The sequence below is a fragment of the Thalassophryne amazonica genome, chromosome 14 (assembly GCF_902500255.1).
Source record: "Thalassophryne amazonica chromosome 14, fThaAma1.1, whole genome shotgun sequence".
NCBI lineage: Eukaryota > Metazoa > Chordata > Actinopteri > Batrachoidiformes > Batrachoididae > Thalassophryne > Thalassophryne amazonica.
In genome coordinates this window covers 63,669,783-63,692,498 of record NC_047116.1, presented here as the reverse complement: position 1 = coordinate 63,692,498, position 22,716 = coordinate 63,669,783, and the positions used below count along the sequence as shown (strand labels likewise).

Sequence of the window (22,716 nt, the reverse complement as noted above, 5' to 3'; positions counted from 1 at the left end):
TTACAAAGGAGCCAGTAGGTGTATATAAATAGAAGTCTGTGCTATTCATTGCATTCACCTTTATAAAAAATAAATGTAATGAATAGTGCAGACTGTAGGCTAATGTGCATTCAATACCCGTATTGCACTTGGGTAGAACATGTTGTTGAGTCTGGATGTGCGGGCGTTGATGGACCGGTACCTCTTTCCTGAGGGCAGCAGTGAGAACAGGCTGTGCCTGGGGTTTGAACCATCGAAGCTGATGCTTCTGGCCCTGCGCAGACATCTAGTGTTATAGATGTCTGACAGAGAGGACAGCTGCACTCCTATGATGTTCTGTGCTGACTTGCTGACTCTCTCCAGAGCGTTCTTGTCAGCCTGAGAGCAGCTCCTGTACCACACCAAGATGTTGTTGGTGAGGACACTCTCTACAGAACACCTATAGAAGAACAGCAGCAGTTCCTGGGACAGGTTGACCTTCCTCAGTGACCTTAAAAAGTACAGACGCTGCTGTACCTTTTTCACAAGGGCATTGTGGTGGTGCCCCAGGCCCGTCTTAAGTTTGCCCATGACCATTTGGATGATCCAGAGGAGTCATGGGAGAAAGTTATGTGGTCAGATGAGACCAAAATAGAACTTTTGGGTCTTAATTCCACTCGCCATGTTTTGAGGAAGAAGAATGCTGAGTACCATCCCAAAAACACCGTCCCTACTGTGAAGAATGGGGGTGGAAGCATCATGCTTTGGGGGGTGTTTTTCTGCACATGGGACAGAACGACTCCACTGTATTAAGGAGAGGATGACCGGGCCATGTATTGCGAGATTTTGGGGAACAACCTCCTTCCCTCAGTTAGAGCATTGAAGATGGGTCGTGGATGAGTCTTCCAACATGACAATGACCCGAAGCACACAGCCAGGATAACCAAGGAGAGGCTCCGTAAGAAGCATATCAAGGTTCTAGAGTAGCCTAGCCAGTCTCCAGACCTAAACCCAATGGAAAATCTTTGGAGGGAGCTCAAACTCTGTGTTTCTCAGCAACAGCCCAGTAACCTGGCTGATCTAGAGAAGATATGTGTGGAGGAATGGGCCAAAATCCCTGCTGCAGTGTGTGCAAACCTGGTGAAAAACTACTGAAAACGTTTGACCTCTGTAACTGCAAACAAAGGCTACTGTACCAAATATTAACATTGATTTTCACAGGTGTTGAAATACATATTTGCAGCAGTAACGTACAAATAAATTATTAAAAAAATCGTACATTGTGATTTCCAGATTTTTTTTTTTTTTAGATTATGTCTCTCACAGTGGTCATGCACCTAAGATGAAAATTTCAGACCCCTCCATGAATATATATATATATATATATATATATATACACATGCATGAACCTTTTACACAATACAGCATTTCAATAACTTTCCTGGTCTGATGCAAAACCAGTTATTGCAGCAATGACAAAACAAAACTCTGTAGCTGTCAAAAGCTTTGAAAAAATCAGCAAACATTAAAAGGAAGCGTGTTCATAATTCTCCCTGGGATACTGAAGTGAAGAACTGCTGCATTGACGGTCACTTTACTGGTTACTTAATCATTGTAGGTGGGCTGATACAGCAGCAGACTCTTTTGTTGCACTGCTGCACTAAATCTGACTTGCAGCCGACAGATATTCTGTGCATGTTTGTTCTGCTCAGCAGTGATCAATCCATTATTCATCAGCAGTGGTCATCACAGAGCTTTTTGCCATCATATTTATGACAATTACATGGTGTCACAGAGTCACCAACATTTTCACAAGAAAGCTATTGTCACATTTGGTATAAGAGTTTCTAGAGGACTATGCAGAAGGTACACCTTCAGGGGAATTTGTCTCTTACCAGTATGAACAGACATGATTTATCCACCGCACTGTAAAAGAAAACTGTCAAATTGTGTGAACTTTGAAACTGCAGTGCTCAGACATAACTTACCCCTTCTGTGGGTGCACACCAATGGCCCTGGGCTGGTCAAGTCCTTCAGATATTACCACTGAGCGGTATGCACCATTTAGACGGGATATTTCTATCAGGCTGAAGCCATGATCTGTCCAGTATAGGTTTCCTGTGCATAAGAAGGAATGTGCAAAACAGTAACTCATCAGCCATCATTATGACATCGTGTAAAAAGCATTAACCCTCCTTGTTGGGACACCGGGAGCAATGCGGCTAGTCACCAAATTAGTCATGGGCATATTGGTGTGCTACCATAAAATCAGTCAATGATGGTGCCATCTTTCACTGTGTTTGAGTGCAGTATCCCATCACCAATTTTCTCTCCAGTTTCCATCCCAATTTCAAAACTGAGGAACTGGGGTCCAACTTTGAAAGAAACTGTATTATCTGTTATTATACATACACTTAAATTTAAGTTTAGCCAAATATTGATGAACATTGAGCACATATGATTCCATGACAAGATTATTTATTTTTCCCAGTTTGCTAAAAATCTAAATTGTCTTCTTCTGCATCTTAAAAATGCCTTCTGTTGAAGAGTGCAACATGCTTTTCAATGGCATTCATGTTCCAGGCAAATATGACACAAAGGCTTCTCTTCAGCGAACAGGAGGTCCCAGTTACTGTATATTGTAACCATTTCTCCAGTTTTACACTTTTTTAGAGAAGTGTACCCCCAGTCTCTAATATTTAAATCCTCATATTTGGTGGATCATGATTTAACTCAACATCACAAATTTTTAAATCAAGTGTAAAACTTTTCAGATTGCTCACAGTGTTCTAAAATATTACTTTTACCACTGGCTACACGATATTTCAGGCCCCAACTGGGTATCAGTTTTTTTTTTTTTGTTTTTTTTTTTGTATGTGTGTGTGTGACAAAAATGTACACAGTCAGGCATTAAAAATAGCAATGGGAGATTAACTTGCATTCACTGAGTTGTAGCTCATTGCTACTCACCATCCACTGAGAGGTAACTTGTTTCTTGGAAGGGAGTGGTTTTCCCTGTGTGTACCAGAAAACACTGTAGTGTTTTGAAAGGTATGCGAGTCATCAAGTATGTTGAAAAGTATGACTCTTTCTCTCAGATTGTTCTGTCTGAGTTATTTTCATTAGTTACTTCATCCAAACCATCAACATGTTTATTAGACCCCATTCCTACCAGGCTGCTCAAGGAAGCCCTACCATTATTTAATGCTTCGATCTTAAATATGATCAATCTATCTTTATTAGTTGGCTATGTACCACAGGCTTTTAAGGTGGCAGTAATTAAACCATTACTTAAAAAGCCATCACTTGACCCAGCTATCTTAGCTAATTATAGGCCAATCTCCAACCTTCCTTTTCTCTCAAAAATTCTTGAAAGGGTAGTTGTAAAACAGCTAACTGATCATCTGCAGAGGAATGGTCTATTTGAAGAGTTTCAGTCAGGTTTTAGAATTCATCATAGTACAGAAACAGCATTAGTGAAGGTTACAAATGATCTTCTTATGGCCTCAGACAGTGGACTCATCTCTGTGCTTGTTCTGTTAGACCTCAGTGCTGCTTTTGATACTGTTGACCATACAATTTTATTACAGAGATTAGAGCATGCCACAGGTATTAAAGGCACTGCGCTGCGGTGGTTTGAATCATATTTATCTAATAGATTACAATTTGTTCATGTAAATGGGGAATCTTTTTCACAGACTAAGGTTAATTATGGAGTTCCACAAGGTTCTGTGCTAGGACCAATTTTATTCACTTTATACATGCTTCCCTTAGGCAGTATTATTAGACGGTATTGCTTAAATTTTCATTGTTACGCAGATGATATCCAGCTTTACCTATCCATGAAGCCAGAGGACACACACCAATTAGCTAAACTGCAGGATTGTCTTACAGACATAAAGACATGGATGACCTCTAATTTCCGGCTTTTAAACTCAGATAAAACTGAAGTTATTGTACTTGGCCCCACAAATCTTAGAAACATGGTGTCTAACCAGATCCTTACTCTGGATGGCATTACCCTGACCTCTAGTAATACTGTGACAAATCTTGGAGTCATTTTTGATCAGGATATGTCATTCAAAGTGCGTATTAAACAAATATGTAGGACTGCTTTTTTGCATTTACGCAATATCTCTAAAATTAGAAAGGTCTTGTCTCAGAGTGATGCTGAAAAACTAATTCATGCATTTATTTCCTCTAGGCTGGACTACTGTAATTCATTATTATCAGGTTGTCCTAAAAGTTCCCTGAAAAGCCTTCAGTTAATTCAAAATGCTGCAGCTAGAGTACTAACCGGGACTAGAAGGAGAGAGCATATCTCACCCATATTGGCCTCTCTTCATTGGCTTCCTGTTAATTCTAGAATAGAATTTAAAATTCTTCTTCTTACTTATAAGGTTTTGAATAATCAGGTCCCAACTTATCTTAGGGACCTCATACCATATCACCCCAATAGAGCGCTTCGCTTTCAGACTGCAGGCTTACTTGTAGTTCCTAGGGTTTGTAAGAGTAGAATGGGAGGCAGAGCCTTCAGCTTTCAGGCTCCTCTCCTGTGGAACCAGCTCCCAATTCAGATCAGGGAGACAGACACCCTCTCTACTTTTAAGATTAGGCTTAAAACTTTCCTTTTTACTAAAGCTTATAGTTAGGGCTGGATCAGGTGACCGTGAACCATCCCTTAGTTATGCTGCTATAGACTTAGACTGCTGGGGGGTTCCCATGATGCACTGAGTGTTTCTTTCTCTTTTTGCTCTGTATGCACCACTCTGCATTTAATCATTAGTGATTGATCTCTGCTCCCCTCCACAGCATGTCTTTTTCCTGGTTCTTTCCCTCAGCCCCAACCAGTCCCAGCAGAAGACTGCCCCTCCCTGTGCCTGGTTCTGCTGGAGGTTTCTTCCTGTTAAAAGGGAGTTTTTCCTTCCCACTGTCGCCAAGTGCTTGCTCACAGGGGGTCGTTTTGACCGTTGTGGTTTTTACGTAATTATTGTATGGCCTTGCCTTACAATATAAGGTGCCTTGGGGCAACTGTTTGTTGTGATTTGGCTCTATATAAATAAAATTGATTGAATTGATTGATTGATTTGCGTGGCCAGCATGAATGTAGTGACCATGACACCACTGTCAAGGTGAAGTCAAGGTGCGATCGAGGTGGTAAAAGTTCAAAGGTGGGTCAGTGTGTCATGTCCGCCCCCGAGCAACACAAATGGCATGCAAATGTGTCCTGCCCCCCCCACCCCACACCCCCCATCCCAGCATGCACATCTGGACAGCTATCATGTCCATGATGGAACAGCAGACAGCTTTAGAACACCCAACATAGCATATCCAGCGTGTCCCACTGCAGGTGGAATCACTGGCCAGCAGCGTGCCCACACCACCACAACAGAGATAAAAATAAAAACCCAGCTACTCCAGCTGTTTGTAACAGCAATGGACAGTTTGGACACAAACATGCAGCAGCCTGTGCTGTACACCCCACTGACAGCTCCCACCATCAGCTCACAAAAACGTCATCCCTTATGAATTCCATATAGATCCCATATAAACGCCATAAACGTGGCATCCCACGGCTAGCGCTCCATCTGACCGGATAGCCACATCATGTGACATGTGATCGTTGATGATCATGGCCGATGTACACCCACTGAGGCAATCAGATGATGCCAGTACATGTGGGCGCACCAAAGTCATCACATCATGGCCCAGGTGTGTCCACCAAGGCAAACAGATGATACCAGCACATGTGAGCACAGTGAAGCCATCAAATCACAGCCCAGGTGCGCCAATGAGGCAGTCAGATGATGCCAGCACATATGGGTGCACCGAAGCCCTCAGATGATCACATGTACGTTCACCAAGGCAATCATCATGTCGCACCTGATCGCTGTGTCATCGCAACTCAAAGCTGGAGAATACATATCGTGCCATGAAGAACATCACCTCTCAACATACCACTGTGATGCACATATGTGGGCAGGCTCTAGTGACATGGTAACTATTAAAAACAGCTCACTGGCCTGCTGAACCTCATGTGACACACAACTGCAACATCCACACAGTCTGTCCGTCATGTGACAGCCTGACTGATAGACCAGCGTGGGTAGGTCATTTGCCCTACATCCTGGACCTGTGAGCCCATTCATGCGAGTGCTTTTGTCCCCGGACAGGGGGCGCGTGTCGCTCATCTGTGATGTGATGTCCATATTGACATGGCCACATGCGATCACATCCACTACAGTTATGTGTTTGTCAGGGAACCGTGGTTGACATGTAATCATCAAATCAAATCAATTGAATTTATATAGCGCCAAATCACAACAAACAGTTGCCCCAAGGCACTTTATGTTGTAAGGCAAAAGGCATACAATAATTACAGAAACATGAAATCATGTCATGGGTTAGATGCCATTCCAAATCAAGCAAGGAGGGAGCTGACCACAGCTCATGGGTAGTGACTGCAGTCCTGCAGCTTGTGTTGCTCCACATCACAGCTGCCAAATCAGCAAAACGCAAAGCTGGGGAACACATATTGTCACATGTGCCCCAATTACCCATCTTCAAGGCACGGTGGTGCATGCATGTCTGCAAACGATGACGACAAGGAGAAAAATAAAAACAACCAAGATCACCTTTGGATCACCCCCAGACAAGTCTCAGCGTGAACAGCTATGCCCATGCAGCCAGAGGTACACCATGGTGGCCCGCAGCAGCTGTGAACTTTGAGGGCCTGATCTCCAGTCGCTGCTTGTGCAAGGGAGGGAGGGATGTTTTTATTTAATGTCATTTCATCTCATTCATATATTTTCATTAATTCCTTGTTTACGTCCATGGGCATGGTTCATGAACAAAAAGAAATGGGAGGATGATAATTCTTGTATTCTCTGCTCTGTATAATAGGAATTAAAGATTTTCATGAACAAGACGAGATCTATTTGTTTCCTCTAATCCAACACAGATGCTGTCCCAGCTCAAGTCATCAGGCACCAATTAAACATCATTAACAGTAACATGATTGTCTTACATTTACAGTGGGTAAAAAAGTATTTAGTCAGTCTCTGATTGTGCAAGTTCTCCTACTTAGAAAGATAAGAGAGGTCTGTAATTTTCATCATTGGTACACTTCAACTATGAAAGACAAAATGAGAAAAAAAAATAAAAAATTCCAGGAAATTATGTTGTAGGATTTTTAAAGAATTTATTTGAAAATTATGGTGGAAAATAAGTATTTGGTCAATAAAAAACAAGCAAGATTTCTGGCTCTCACAGACCTATAACTTCTTCTTTAAGAAGCTCTTCTGTCCTCCACCTGTTACCTGTATTAATGGCATCTGTTGGAACTCGTCATCTGTATAAAAGACACCCGTCCACAGCCTCAAACAATCAGACTCCAAACTCAACCATGGCCAAGACCAAAGAGCTGTCGAAGGACACCAGGAAGGAAACTGTAGATGTGCACCAGGCTGGGGAGACTGAATCTACAATAGTCAAGCAGGTTGGTGTGACTTAATCAACTGTGGGAGCAATTGTAAGAAAATGGAAGACATATATCATTTTGACCCCATCCTGTGGGGTCAAAATGATCATGAGAACTTCTTCTTCTTTGTCTTTCGGCTGTTCCCGTTAGGGGTCGCCACAGTAGATCAATCGTTTCCATCTCACCCTGTCCTCTGTATCTTCCTCTGTCACACCAACCACCTGCATGTCCTCCCTCAGCACATCCATAAACCTCCTCTTTGGTCTCCCTCTTCTCCTCCTGCCTGGTGGCTCTATCCTCAACATCGTTTTCCCTATATACCCTGGTTCCCTCCTCTGCACATGTCCAAACCATTTCAATCTCGCCTCTCTGACTTTGTCTCCAAACCGTCCTACCTGAGCTGTCCCTCTGATATGTTCATTCCTAATCTTGTCCGTTATCGTCACTCCCAAAGAGAATCTCAACATCTTCAGCTGTGCCACCTCCAGCTCCTCCTCCTGTCTTTTTGTTAGTGCCACCGTCTCTAAACCGTACAATATAGCTGGTCTCACTACTGTCTTGTAAACTTTCCCCTTCACTCTTGCTGATATTCTTTGGTCACAAATCACTCCTGCCATCTTTCTCCACCCACTCCACCCTGCCTGCACTCTCTTCTTCACCTCTTTACCATATTCTCCATTACATTGAACAGTTGACCACAAATAATTAAACTCATCTACTTTGACCACGTCTACTCCTTGTAACTGCACTATTCCACTGGGCTCCCTCCCATTCACATTCCGCTCCACACCTTGGAAAATCTAGCCAGGCCCCTGTAGTTGGTGAGGATCAAGGTAGCTTAGCTGCCGTTAGCTGTCCCCCAGCAGATCCTGAGCAGCCGGGAAAGCAGGCCGGCTGGGTGACTGTAAGGAGGAAGCGTAGTCCTAAACAGAAGCCCCCTGTACATCACCAGCCCGTTCACATCTCTAATCGTTTTTCCCCACTCGGCAACACATCCGCGGAGGATCAAACTCTGGTTATTGGCGACTCTGTTTTGGGAAATGTGAAGTTAGCGACACCAGCAACCATAGTCAATTGTCTTCTGGGGGCCAGAGCAGGCGACATTGAAGGAAATTTGAAACTGCTGGCTAAGGCTAAGCGTAAATTTGGTAAGATTGTAATTCACGTCGGCAGTAATGACACCCGGTTACGCCAATCAGAGGTCACTAAAATTAACATTGAATCGGTGTGTAACTTTGCAAAAACAATGTCAGACTCTGTAGTTTTCTCTGGGCCCCTCCCCAATCGGACCGGGAGTGACATGTTTAGCCGCATGTTCTCCTTGAATTGCTGGCTGTCTGAGTGGTGTCCAAAAAATGAGGTGGGCTTCATAGATAATTGGCAAAGCTTCTGGGGAAAACCTGGTCTTGTTAGGAGAGACGGCATCCATCCCACTTTGGATGGAGCAGCTCTCATTTCTAGAAATCTGGCAAATTTTTTTAAACCTTCCAAACCGTGACTATCCAGGGTTGGGACCAGGAAACAGAGGTGTAGTCTTACACACCTCTCTGCAGCTTCTTTCCCCCTGCCATCCCCCCAATACCCCATCCATGTAGAGACGGTGCCTGCTCCCAGACCACCAATAACCAGCAAAAATCTATTCAAGCATAAAAATTCAAAAAGAAAAAATAATATAGCACCTTCAACTGCACCACAGACTAAAACAGTAAAATGTGGTTTATTAAACATTAGGTCTCTCTCTTCTAAGTCCCTGTTAGTAAATGATATAATAATTGATCAACATATTGATTTATTCTGCCTTACAGAAACCTGGTTATAGCAGGATGAATATGTTAGTTTAAATGAGTCAACACTCCCAAGTCACACTAACTGCCAGAATGCTCGTAGCACGGGCAGAGGCGGTGGATTAGCAGCAATCTTCCACTCCAGCTTATTAATTAATCAAAAACCCAGACAGAGCTTTAATTTATTTGAAAGCTTGACTCTTAGTCTTGTCTATCCAAATTGGAAGTCCCAAAAACGTTTTATTTGTTGTTATCTATCGTCCATCTGGTCATTACTGTGAGTTTCTCTGTGAATTTTCAGACCTTTTGTCTGACTTAGTGCTTAGCTCAGATAAGATAATTATAGTGGGCGATTTTAACATCCACATAGATGCTGAGAATGACAGCCTCAACACTGCATTTAATCTATTATTAGACTCAATTGGCTTCGCTCAAAATGAAAATGAGTCCACCCACCACTTTAACCATACTTTAGATCTTGTTCTGACTTATGGTATGGAAATGGAAGACTTAACAGTATTCCCTGAAAACCCCATTCTGTCTGATCATTTCTTAATGACATTTACATTTATTTAATGGACTATCCAGCAGTGGGGAATAAGTTTCATTACAGTAGAAGTCTTTTGGAAAGCGCTGTAACTAGGTTTAAGGATATGATTCCTTCTGTGTTATGTTCTCCAATGCCATATACTAACACAGTGCAGAGAGCTACCTAAACTCTGTGAGTGAGATAGATTATCTCGTCAGTAGTTTTACATCCTCATTAAGCACAACATTGGATGCTGTAGCTCCTCTGAAAAAGAGAGCCTTAAATCAGAAGTGCCTGACTCCGTGGTATAACTCACAAACTCACAGCTTAAAGCAGATAACCCATAAGTTGGAGAGGAAATGGCATCTCACTAATTTAGAAGATCACTTAGCCTGGAAAAAGAGTCTGTTGCTCTATAAAAAAGCCCTCCGTAAAGCTAGGACATCTTACTATTCATCACTAATTTAAGAAAATAAGAACAACCCCAGGTTTCTTTTCAGCACTGTAGCCAGGCTGACAAAGAGTCAGAGCTCTATTGAGCCGAGTATTCCTTTAACTTTAACTAGTAATGACTTCTTGACTTTCTTTGCTAATAAAATTTTAACTATTAGAGAAAAAATTACTCATAACCATCCCAAAGACATATTGTTATCTTTGGCTGCTTTCAGTAATGCCAGTATTTGGTTAGACTCTTCCTCTCCGATTGTTCTGTCTCAGTTATTTTCATTAGTTACGTCCTCCAAACCATCAACATGTCTATTAGACCCCATTCCTACCAGGCTGCTCAAGGAAGCCCTACCATTAATGAATGCTTCGATCTTAAATATGATCAATCTATCTTTATTAGTTGGCTATGTACCAAAGGCTTTTAAGGTGGCAGTAATTAAACCATTACTTAAAAAGTCATCACTTGACCCAGCTATCTTAGCTAATTATAGGCCGATCTCCAACCTTCCTTTTCTCTCAAAAATTCTTGAAAGGGTAGTTGTAAAACAGCTAACTGATCATCTGCAGAGGCATGGTGTATTTGAAGAGTTTCAGTCAGGTTTTAGAATTCATCATAGTACAGAAACAGCATTAGTGAAGGTTACAAATGACCTTCTTATGGCCTCAGACAGTGGACTCATCTCTGTACTTGTCCTGTTAGACCTCAGTGCTGCTTTTGATACTGTTGACCATAAAATTTTATTACAGAGATTAGAGCATGCCATAGGTATTAAAGGCACTGCGCTGCGGTGGTTTGAATCATATTTATCTAATAGATTAAAATTTGTTCATGCAAATGGGGAGTCTTCTTCACGGACTAAGGTTAATTATGGAGTTCCACAAGGTTCTGTGTTAGGACCAATTTTATTCACTTTATACATGCTTCCCTTAGGCAGTATTATTAGAAAGCATTGCTTAAATTTTCATTGTTACGCAGATGATACCCAGCTTTATCTATCCATGAAGCCAGAGGACACACACCAATTAGTTAAACTGCAGGAATGTCTTACAGGCATAAAGACATGGATGACCTCTAATTTCCTGCTTTTAAATTCAGATAAAACTGAAGTTATTGTACTTGGCCCCACAAATCTTAGAAACATGGTGTCTAACCAGATCCTTACTCTGGATGGCATTACCCTGACCTCTAGTAATACTGTGAGAAATCTTGGAGTCATTTTTGATCAGGATATGTCCTTCAATGCGCATATTAAGCACATATGTAGGACTGCTTTTTGGCATTTGCTTAATATCTCTAAAATTAGAAAGTTCTTGTCTCAGAGTGATGCTGAAAAACTAATTAATGCATTTATCTCCTCTAGGCTGGACTATTGTAATTCATTATTATCAGGTTGTCCTAAAAGTTCCCTGAAAAGCCTTCAGTTAATTCAAAATGCTGCAGCTAGAGTACTGACAGGGACTAGAAGGAGAGAGCACATTTCACCCATATTGGCTTCTCTTCATTGGCTTCCTGTTCATTCTAGAATAGAATTTAACATTCTTATCTTAGGGACCTCATAGTACCATATCACCCCAATAGAGCGCTTCACTCTCAGACTGCAGGCTTACTTGTAGTTCCTAGGGTTTTTAAGAGTAGAATGGGAGGCAGAGCCTTCAGCTTTCAGGCTCCTCTCCTGTGGAACCAGCTCCCAATTCGGATCAGGGAGACAGACACCCTCTCTACTTTTAAGATTAGGCTTAAAACTTTCCTTTTTGCTAAAGCTTATAGTTAGGGCTGGATCAGGTGACCGTGAACCATCCCTTCGTTATGCTGCTATAGACTTAGAGTGCTGGGGGGTTCCCATGATGCACTGAGTATTTCTTTCTCTTTTTGCTCTGTATGCACCACTCTGCATTTAATCATTAGTGATTGATCTCTGCTCTCTTCCACAGCATGTCTTTTTCCTGATTCTCTCCCCTCAGCCCCAACCAGTCCCAGCAGCAGACTGGCCCTCCCTGAGCCTGGTTCTGCTGGAGGTTTCTTCCTGTTAAAAGGGAGTTTTTCCTTCCCACTGTTGCCAAGTGCTTGCTCACAGGGGGTCGTTTTGACCATTGGGGTTTTTCTGCAATTATTGTATGGCTTTTGCCTTACAATATAAAGCGCCTTGAGGCAACTGTTTGTTGTGATTTGGTGCTATATAAATAAAATTGATTTGATTTGATTCACACACATGTACTCAGTCTTGCTTCTACTGACTTTCATTTCTCTTCTCTCCAAAGGATATTTCCACCTCTCCAGACTAGACTCAACTTGCTCTCCACTCTCACTGCAGATCACAATGTCAGCTGCAAACATTATAGTCCATGGGGACTCCTGTGTGATCTCATCTGTCAACCTGTCCATCACCACTGCAAACAAGAAAGGACTCAGAGCTGATCCTTGGTGTAATCTCACATCCACCTTGAATGAGTCTGTCATTCCTACTGTGCAGCTCACCGCTGCCACACTATTCTTGTACATGTCCTGCACTACCCTAACATACTTCTCTCCCACTCCAGGCTTCCTCATATAATACCACAGCTCTTCTATTGGCACCCTATCATAAGCTTTTTCTAAGTCCACAAACACACAATGTAACTCTTTCTGGCCTTCTCTGTACTTCTCCAACAGTATTCTCAGAGCAAACATTGCATCTGTAGTGCTCTTTCTAGACATGAAATCATACTGCTGCTCACAGATCTTCACTTTTTTTCTAAGCCTAGCTTCTACTACTCTTTCCCATAACTTCATGCTGTGGCTGATCAACCTTATGCCTCTGTAGTTACTGCAGCTCTGCACATCACCCTTGTTCTTGAAAATAGGAACCAGCACACATCGTCTCCACTCCTCAGGCATCCTCTCACTTTCCAAGATGTTATTAAACAATCTGGTTAGAGACTCCCCTGCCATCTCTCCAAGACATTTCCATGCCTCCACTGTCATGTCATCTGGACCAACTGCCTTTCCACTTTTCATCCTCTTCATAGCAGCCCTCACTTCTTCCTTACTAATATCTTGTACTTCCTGACTTACTCTCACCACTTCATCCAGCCTTTTCTCTCGCTCCTTTTCTTCATATACTCAACAAAAATATAAACGCAACACTTTTGGTTTTGCTCCCATTTTGTATGAGATGAACTCAAAGATCTAAAACTTTTCCACATACACAATATCACCATTTCCCTCAAATATTGTTCACAAACCAGTCTAAATCTGTGATAGTGAGCACATCTCCTTTGCTGAGATAATCCATCCCACCTCACAGGTGTGCCATACCAAGATGCTGATTAGACACCATGATTAGTGCACAGGTGTGCCTTAGACTGCCCACAATAAAAGGCCACTCTGAAAGGTGCAGTTTTGTTTTATTGGGGGGGGGATACCAGTCAGTATCTGGTGTGACCACCATTTGCCTCATACAGTGCAACACATCTCCTTCGCATCATCCGTGAAGAGAACACCTCTCCAACGTGCCAAATGCCAGCAAATGTGAGCATTTGCCCACTCAAATCGGTTACGATGACGAACTGGAGTCAGGTCGAGACCCCGATGAGGACGACGAGCATGCAGATGAGCTTCCCTGAGACGGTTTCTGACAGTTTGTGCAGAAATTCTTTGGTTATGCAAACCGATTGTTCCAGCAGCTGTCCGAGTGGCTGGTCTCAGACGATCTTGGAGGTGAACATGCTGGATGTGGAGATCCTGGGCTGGTGTGGTTACACGTGGTCTGCGGTTGTGAGGCTGGATGGATGTACTGCCAAATTATCTGAAACGCCTTTGGAGACGGCTTATGGTAGAGAAATGAACATTCAATACACAAGCAACAGCTCTGGTTGACATTCCTGCTGTCAGTATGCCAATTGCACGCTCCCTCAAATCTTGCGACATCTGTGGCATTGTGCTGTGTGATAAAACTGCACCTTTCAGAGTGGCCTTTTATTGTGGGCAGTCTAAGGCACACCTGTGCACCATCATGGTGTCTAATCAGCATCTTGATATGGCACACCTGTGAGGTGGGATGGATTATCTCAGCAAAGGAGAAGTGCTCACTATCACAGATTTAGACTGGTTTGTGAACAATATTTGAGGGAAATGGTGATATTGTGTATGTGGAAAAAGTTTTAGATCTTTGAGTTCATCTCATACAAAATGGGAGCAAAACCAAAAGTGTTGCGTTTATATTTTTGTTGAGTGTACATCAGCTCTTCAAAAGATTCCCTCCACCTTCTCAGCACACACTCCTTACGTGTCAGCACATTACCATGTGCATCTTTTACCACCTTAACCTGCTGCACATCCTTTCCAGCTCTGTCCCTTTGTCTGGCCAATCGATACAAGTCCTTTTCTCCTTCCTTACTATTCAACATCTTGTACAGCTCGCAATATGCCTTTTCCTTTGCTTTTGCCACTTCTCTTTTTGCCTTACGTCGCATCTCCTTGTACTCCTGTCTACTTTCTTCATCTCTCCAACTATCCCAAAACCTTTTCACCAACCTCTTTCTCCTTATGCTTTCCTGGACCTCTTCATTCAACCACCAAGTCTCCTTGTCTTCCTTCCACTGTCCAGATGTCATACCCAGTACTGCCCTAGCTGTCTCCCTCACCACATCTGCAGTTTTCCAGTTGTCCAAAATTGCTTCCTCTCCAACCAGTGCTTCTCTCACCTGCTCACTAAATTTCACACAACAGTCTTCCTCTTTCAGCTTCCAGGTGTTTACCCTTGCTTAAGCCAGGACATGTCCAGGTCCATCTGAAGTTTGCCAGAGAGCATATGGATGATCCAGAAGAGGATTGGGAGAATATCATGTGGTTAGCTGAAACCAAAATAGAACTTTAAGTTAAAAACTCAACTAGTTGTTTGGAATAAGATGAGTGCTGAGCTGCATCCCAAGAACACCATACCTACTGTGAAGCACTGGGGTGGAAACATCATGCGTTGGGGCTGTTTATCTGCAAATGGGACAGGACGACTGATCCATGTTAAGGCAATAATGAATGGGGCCACGTATCATGAGATTTTAAGCCAAAACCTCCTTCCATCAGTGAGAGCATTGAAGATGCAACGTGGCTGGGTCTTCCACCATGACAATAATCCCAAACACACCGCTCGGGCAATGAAGGAGTGGCCAAGCCAGTCTCCAGACCTCAACCCCATAGAAAATTTGTGGAGGGAGTTGAAAGTCCGTGTTGTCCAGTGACAGCCCCAAAACATCACTGCTCTGGAGGAGATCTGCATGGAGGAATGGTCTGAAATACCAGCTACTGTGTGTGCAAACCTGGTTAAGACTTACAGGAAACGTTTGACCTCTGTCATTGCCAACAAAGATTATGTTACATAGTATTGAGTTAAACTATATACTATTGACCAAATACTTATTTTCCACCATAACTTACAAATAAATTCTTTAAAAATTCTACAACATGATTTCCAGAATCTTTTTTTCTCAATTTGTCTCTCATAGTTGAAGTGTACCTATGATGAAAATTACAGACCTCTGTCATCTTTCTAAATAGGGGAACATGCACAATCAAGGACTGACTAAATACTTTTTTACCCCACTGTAAATGGTACATTTATTGTTCTTATAATGTTCTATGGTCTCTCATTATTTTGTCCTTACAAAATTCTTTGAATTATGGACATTTGTACAACATTTAATATCCTCCGCTGCTGTGAGAGTGTGATGTGGTATTACACCTCTCGCCGTGGTCACACTGTGTTTGTGAGCATGCACACGATCATGCAGGAAGCCATCGCTGTGGGATCCTATAGCATTTGTCCATGGTGTTCCGACAGTCTATCCCTCCTAACTGCAGCTGTATTTTTTTCGGGTTTTGCCCATTTGGCCTTTTTCGTCCTGTTTGGCCTCATTCACCCAACTTCATGTTATATGTGAAGGGGCCATAAGATGCGTCTTTTGCAGCACTGTTCACAGTAAGGTAAAAACTGTTCATATTTCATATTCACTGAATCACTGGGACATGTAATTTCGAGGATGTGGGCACTGAGAGTGGAAAAGCTATTGCTCTGTTGGATGGAAGCTACCAATAATGCTTTCCAAGACGTGGAATATAGAGCCCTTGGTCTCTCCACCCCACCCACTCCCTCTCTCTTTTGCTCTATCACTCTCTTTTGTGCACTCTTGCTCACTGTCATCATATCTTATGCTTTCTGCCATGCATTCTCTTTTACTGCATGCACTATCTGAAGCATACATCTCATTCTCTTGTGCTCTTTCTCCTGCAAGCTTCTCACTGTTGCATGGTCTCTCTCTGTCTCTCTCTCTCTCTCTCTCTCTCTCTTTCTCTCTCTCTCTCACACACACACACACACTTTTGCTCTTTCTCCTGCATTTCTTCCTGTGAATCTCTTGTGTTGTCTTTCAAGTGCTCTGTCTCATGTGCACTTTGTTTACATGCTCAGCAACATCCACATTCCTTCCTACTATTGCTCACTTTCTCATATTGTCTCTCGTAATTCTCTGTCTCACTGCAGCATACTTGTGTCTTCAGCTATCTTGCTTTCTCTTGCTAAAGTATGCTCTCTTGCAAGGTATCCCATGCCCTTTATCCCTTATGCTCACTCTCACTCTTTGCCTGTGCATAGGCTCCAGCCCCCCAAGACCCTTAATTAGAATAAACAGATATAGAAAATAGAAAATGGATGGATGGATGGATGGATGGATGGATGGATGGATGGATGGATGGATGGATGGATGGATGGATGGATGGATGGATGGATGGATGGATGGATGGATGGATGGTCAACCAGCCAGCCAGATGGACAAATGGATGGAGGAAATGTTAAGACAATGAATATGCAACAACAAGGTGCACTTCAGAAACCAAGAGAAGCAAGCTCCAATTGTGAATCACTGCCCATGGCAATGCCACATCAGTTACAAACACGATCATTCCTAAAGCCCACTCTGAAACTCTGGACTCTTGATTTATCCCAAAAATGCATTGCCAGTCAGCAAGCAAGTTCCTGGGATCTAAAGCTTCTAAATGGACTGCATTTATATAGCGCTTTTCCATCTATATCAGAAGCACAAAGTGCTTTACAGTGATGCCTTGCATTCACTCATTCACAAATACACTCACACACCTGTGTCAGGGTGCTGCCATGCAAGGCACTCACTACACACTGGGAGCAATGTCTGAAATATGGGCCAAATCAGGATTTTTTTCCACACAAACAAAGTCACAAATAGAGGACCTAAAATATGGACCCGTCCAGGGGAAAAAAGAGTGTCTGGCCACCACAGTCTTCCACATAACAAAAAGTTCCTCTGAGAAAGCATTTTCTACAATTTGACACATAGACAGCAAATCTTAACCTTTTAGAGAAGCAGTACACCATATCACAAATTTTAAGCAGCAGTTTGTGACCTTTCTATAACACAATGCCATACTCAATAAGACTGAACACTGACCAGCAATCCAGTCAACAGCAATGCCTTCAACTCTGCTGATGCCGGTGGTAATGATGTCCTCTCTCCAGGTCTGATCACGCTTGGCTCTGGAAATTCTGTTCAGGCCCATGTCTGTCCAGTATACAGTGTCATTACCTGTGAAACACATCATCCAGTTAATGGCAAGAAGAAAATTGGATGAATGCAGCTGCCAAAACAGTATTTATGCCCTCAAACAATGCAGCTTTTGAAAGCTCAATTAACTGCAGTATGGCCCATTTCACCAAATGTGATGTGAGACTATAAAGTATGCTGTTGGAGATATCCACATGGCTCATGCACAGGTCTGTAATGGCATACGAGATCTGTTAGAAAAGTATCCGACCTTTTTATTTTTATCAAAAACCTGATGGATTTGAATCACGTGTGCTTGCATGAGCCAACCATGAACCTTTGTGCGCATGCGTGAGTTTTTTCACGCCTGTTGATTGCGTCATTTGCTTGTAAGCAGCCTTTGTGTGAGGATGGGTGGAGTCTCTCGTCGTTTTTTCTTTGAAAGGAAATGGCGGAATGACTGGAGCAGCACGACTGCATCAAATTTTGCCAGAAACTGGGCGACAGCCAGGTGGAAACCATTCGGATTATTCAGACGGCTTTCAGTGACGATCCTATGGGCATCACACAGATTAAGGAGCGGTACCACCGGTTTAAAGACATCCGCACAATGGTGGAGAGCGAGCCACGCTCCGGGCGGCCGTCAACATGCTGAAATGAGTGGATCATTTTCAAAGTGAACGTTGTGGTGATGTGGGAGCGTCGTGTGACTATCCGAGAAATTGTGGAAGAGGTGGACATCAGCACTTTTTCGCCACATTCCACTGTGACAGAAAATTTTGCCATGAAAAGAGTTCCAGCGAAATTCATCAGCACGAAGCTGATGGCGCAGCAAAAGGGCCTTCGTGTTGAAGCTTCACAGGACATGTTGTGACATGCCCAGCTCGTCCACCATTCGGAAGATTCAGAGGCTTTCGGTGGCTTTTCAGTCGTGTGACTATCCGAGAAAGTGTGGACGAGGTGAGCATGTCACAACATGTCCTGTGAGGCATCAACACGAAGGCGCTTTTGCTGCACCATCAGCTTCGTGCCGATGAATTTCACTGCAACTCTTTTCATGGCAAAATCTTCTGTCACAGTGGAATGTGCTGAAAAAGTGCTGATGTCCACCTCTTCCACAATTTTCGGATAGTCACACGACGGTCCCACATCACCACAGTGTTCACTTTGGAAATGATCTGGTCATTTCAGCATGTTGATGGCTGCCCGGTGCGCGGCGCGCTCTCCACCGTTGTGCGGACGTCTTTAAACCGGTTGTACTGCTCCTTAATCTGTGTGATGCCCAGAGGATCGTCACCGAAAGCCGTGTGAATAATCCAAATGGTTTCCACCTGGCTGTCGCCCAGTTTCTGGCAAAATTTGATCCAGTCGCGCTGCTCCAGTCGTTCCGCCATTTTCCTTGCAAAGAAAAAACGACGACAGACTCCACCCATCCTCACACAAAGGCTGCTAACAAGCAAATGGCGCAATCGACAGGCGTGAAAAAACTCACGCATGCGCACGAAGGTTCAAGGTTGGCTCATGCAAGCACAGATGATTCAAATCCATCAGGTTTTTGAAAAAAATAAAAAGGTTGGATACTTTTCTAACAGACCTCGTATATTGCCTCAACTGAAAATATAGTTACTGGTTAAAATTTACAGGGCGGTATATTGCTTCATGCAAAACATGGTGTGGGGAAACAAATATAGACCACTTCACATGTTTGTAATCCTGTTGCGTAAGAATATTAAATGGTGTGCAAATCAGCTACAGTGCGTTATATATACGTATTTATTTGTGTGCATACCTGTCAGCTGAGTCCTGCACAGGCTGTTAGGAGGGTAGGTGGTGTTACATGTTTATTGGCACATTCATGTTTCTGCTGTCTTCACACTCTGTTAACACACATCTCACACAAAACAGCATCCAGCTGGAGTGCTTTCAACTTTTTATGGTCTGGCAGTCTGCTTTCTATAATCGCATGTAAATGATATGCGTGAGCTATCACCTGCTGCTCTTGGCTGGGCTTAGTGGCATATTTGCATGTTCACATGCACCAAATCATAAAAAGGAGAACAATCTGCAATCTCTTTCTAAGATGGCCAATGTCTAATGTTGGCTTGGTGTCATCTTATTTCCTCCTTTGCAAAAGCTGTGGTCAAATGTAAAGTTTGCTTTTGACCCTTGGCGTGACTCAGATTTGAGGCTCTCTTGGCCGTTCTTGGAAAAAGAAACCCTCACAAAAATGACTTGCACTTTGTGCTCCAGGATGTGGCTCAATTTCAAGGTCAACTACATAAGTACATACTGTACATTATGAAAGCTTCAATATTTTTTCCTTGAAAGAAAATCCCAAATACTTTTTTTATCTGACTACATATGAATATAACTGGTATGTATATATTCAGGCATGCACAGTACAGCTTGAAAGTTGTAGGCTATGACAAATTATCCTCGGGCCCCTTCACATATAGTGCGAAGTTTGGACGAAGTGCACACTTAGTGCGCATGACGCAGGAATCATGTGCAAACGGTGTAATGTCATCCCTGTTGCCAACGCCTCGTACACCTTTTGCTACAATTATGTGCGCACACAAGCGCCTGAAAGACAGAGTGTGCGCTGTGCAAACCCATCGCAACCTCTCGCAGCAGGTGCCGGCCAAATTCCAGGTGACACGCACGAACACCTAACACCGCTTACATGGCACTTAGAAAATATGTGGCCACTCGCACAACACACTGCGGAAATCACCGCTGTACTGCTGTGAAATCTAAGTTCCCCATGAGTGTGACTGTGCAAACACACACACTGACACGTGGCTGTGTGTGCTCCACTCACGGGAGGCATGGCTTCTGACAGAAGCAGCTGTGGTGATCTGTCATTCTGGACATTCCAGCTACACAACACCTACTGTGTTTGGACAGTCGTGGACTAACAACTGTCCACTGTGAGACGCGTGTGTCTGATTGCTGTATTTACGTGAACATAAGTAAAAACATATATTGCCGTGGTGGCAACAAGCTGCAGCAAGTGAGCGCACACACAGAGCGGACACTGACAGCCCCCCCAGGTTGAAACGGACCGTCAGATGAAAACATGCAGCGTGCGATCTGCCCGTACATCACCCATGTGAGCTCTGTTCCACGTGACACGGTGTTTGTACAGCAGCGCGCCGTCCACAAGACACACTTGTCGGGCAGAACACACATGCTGCTGACTGGACGCACCTGACCAGTATATGTGGACATCAGAGCACATGCGCGATGTGGTCCCACACGTACTGGCTGATTTTTATTTTTTTATTTGTTCCACATAAGCAGCACAATGTGGTTCCACACGTACCAGCTGGTTTTTATTTCTTCCACATAAGCGGCGCCATGTGCTGCACCTGGCACTGTTGCTGCTCGATGAACACCAGTGCATGCACAAACTTTTGAAATGTTTCGTGCTGTTTCGCCATTTTCGTCCAAACGTCGTCCAAACTTCACACTATGTGTGAAGGGGCCCTTCAGTTCATTTCTGCAAAATGACATGTCCTTAGGGTGGTTTAGACAAGACCGAATGTTTATGGCCCTAAATGGGGGGATGCATTGTTCTGGTCCTACATATCTTTCCAAGTGTGATCAAATACCTGAAAGAGTTTTTATCTGATTTGGACCAATCTTGGGGAAATGGCTAAGGGTCACCCAAAGACAAAAGTCAAAGTCACAGACCAAGGTCAATATTTTTATCCCAGTAATATAGATTGGGGATGTCAAGGTATGAGTTGTACATATACTAATAGTTCCTGTTAAAAATCCTATAAATGACATTTTAAACATTAGACAGCTGCAACTCTCCCAATGTAATGATGCTTTTGTGGCATTCTGTGCAGAGAATGAAGCAACACTCCCTCTGTGTGTGATGTAAGAGCTTTTCTACTGCTTGCTTTCATATTCAGACCAGCCACAAATTTACACTTAGATCATGTGAGTTCCACCCTGTGAAACTGTTGACCATCACCACATTTGTAAAGAGGCAATAATAAGTGACTGCACACATAGCACTATGCATGCCGGATGGTGGATAACAAAGACTTTCAAATTACTGCCCTCAAGAAACCATGTCCTAAGGCTACCAAAGCATGTAATCAAGAAATGCAGGCTAGAATCAAATTATAGTAGGATTGTTTTTTCCAAGATGGAGAGCCCTTCAAAGTGTGGAAGGGCTCCAACTTGACTCAGAGCTGCCATTCTTCCTTTGTGTTGAGGTGGACAGGGGTCGAGGAAGAGGGGGCAAAGGGAAATGTTGGTGTGATATGCTGGTGCTTTAGTGTGGCACTATGCAATTCTCATCTTTTTAATTAGTCACCTGAACTTTGACTTTGAGTGGGCTTTAAAAATCAAACTCAAGAAAAGAACCAATTAACTCAAACAGTTTGGAGAGAATATGGAGAAGGGTTTTGTGTTCATAAAGGATGTAAAGATTCCATTTTGGGCAGAACTGATTAAACATCAAGACCACACAGACCAGCATATTATAGTATCATTGAATTAGATGGGGCAGCATGGTAGATAGTGGTTAGCACTGCTGCCTGTCAGCAAGGTCAAGGAATTGTTTTCCACTTGGTCCTTTCTGTGTGGAGTTTGTACGTTCTCCCCGTGTCTGTCTGTGTTGCCTCCAGGTGCTCTGGCTTCCTTCCATCTCCAGAGACATACAAGTTAGGTGAATTGGAGACTTTAAACTGACCATAAGTGAGCATGTGAATGTGAATGATTTTGTCTGTCTACATGTAGCTCTTCAACATGACACTCTTGACACTCTATTCAACATGTATGACTTTCATCATGCCCAATGAGTGCTGAGATTGGCAAATTGGGTAGCTGTTTTTTTTACATTTTTGTAAGTTCCAATGTATTCCTAGTATACAATAGTTCTTGCCATGTCAGTGGATGTCTGACACATTATTCAGTAAAAATGCAAAAGCAACTTTAGCCATCAGTTGCAT

The 22,716-nt window shown here is 43.1% G+C and overlaps 1 protein-coding gene across 1 annotated transcript in view; it reads right to left on the bottom strand.

Annotated features, from left to right (window-relative positions):
- lrp1bb (low density lipoprotein receptor-related protein 1Bb) overlaps positions 1-22,716 on the bottom strand; it is a 1,555,752-nt gene that overhangs the window by 568,089 nt on the left and 964,947 nt on the right. Inside the window, exons 36-37 of the mRNA XM_034186395.1 lie at positions 17,654-17,788; positions 1,947-2,076 (exon numbers count right to left, since the gene is read on the bottom strand). Coding sequence (XP_034042286.1) covers positions 1,947-2,076; positions 17,654-17,788 — 265 coding nt within the window. The remainder of the gene's footprint in view (positions 1-1,946; positions 2,077-17,653; positions 17,789-22,716) is intronic.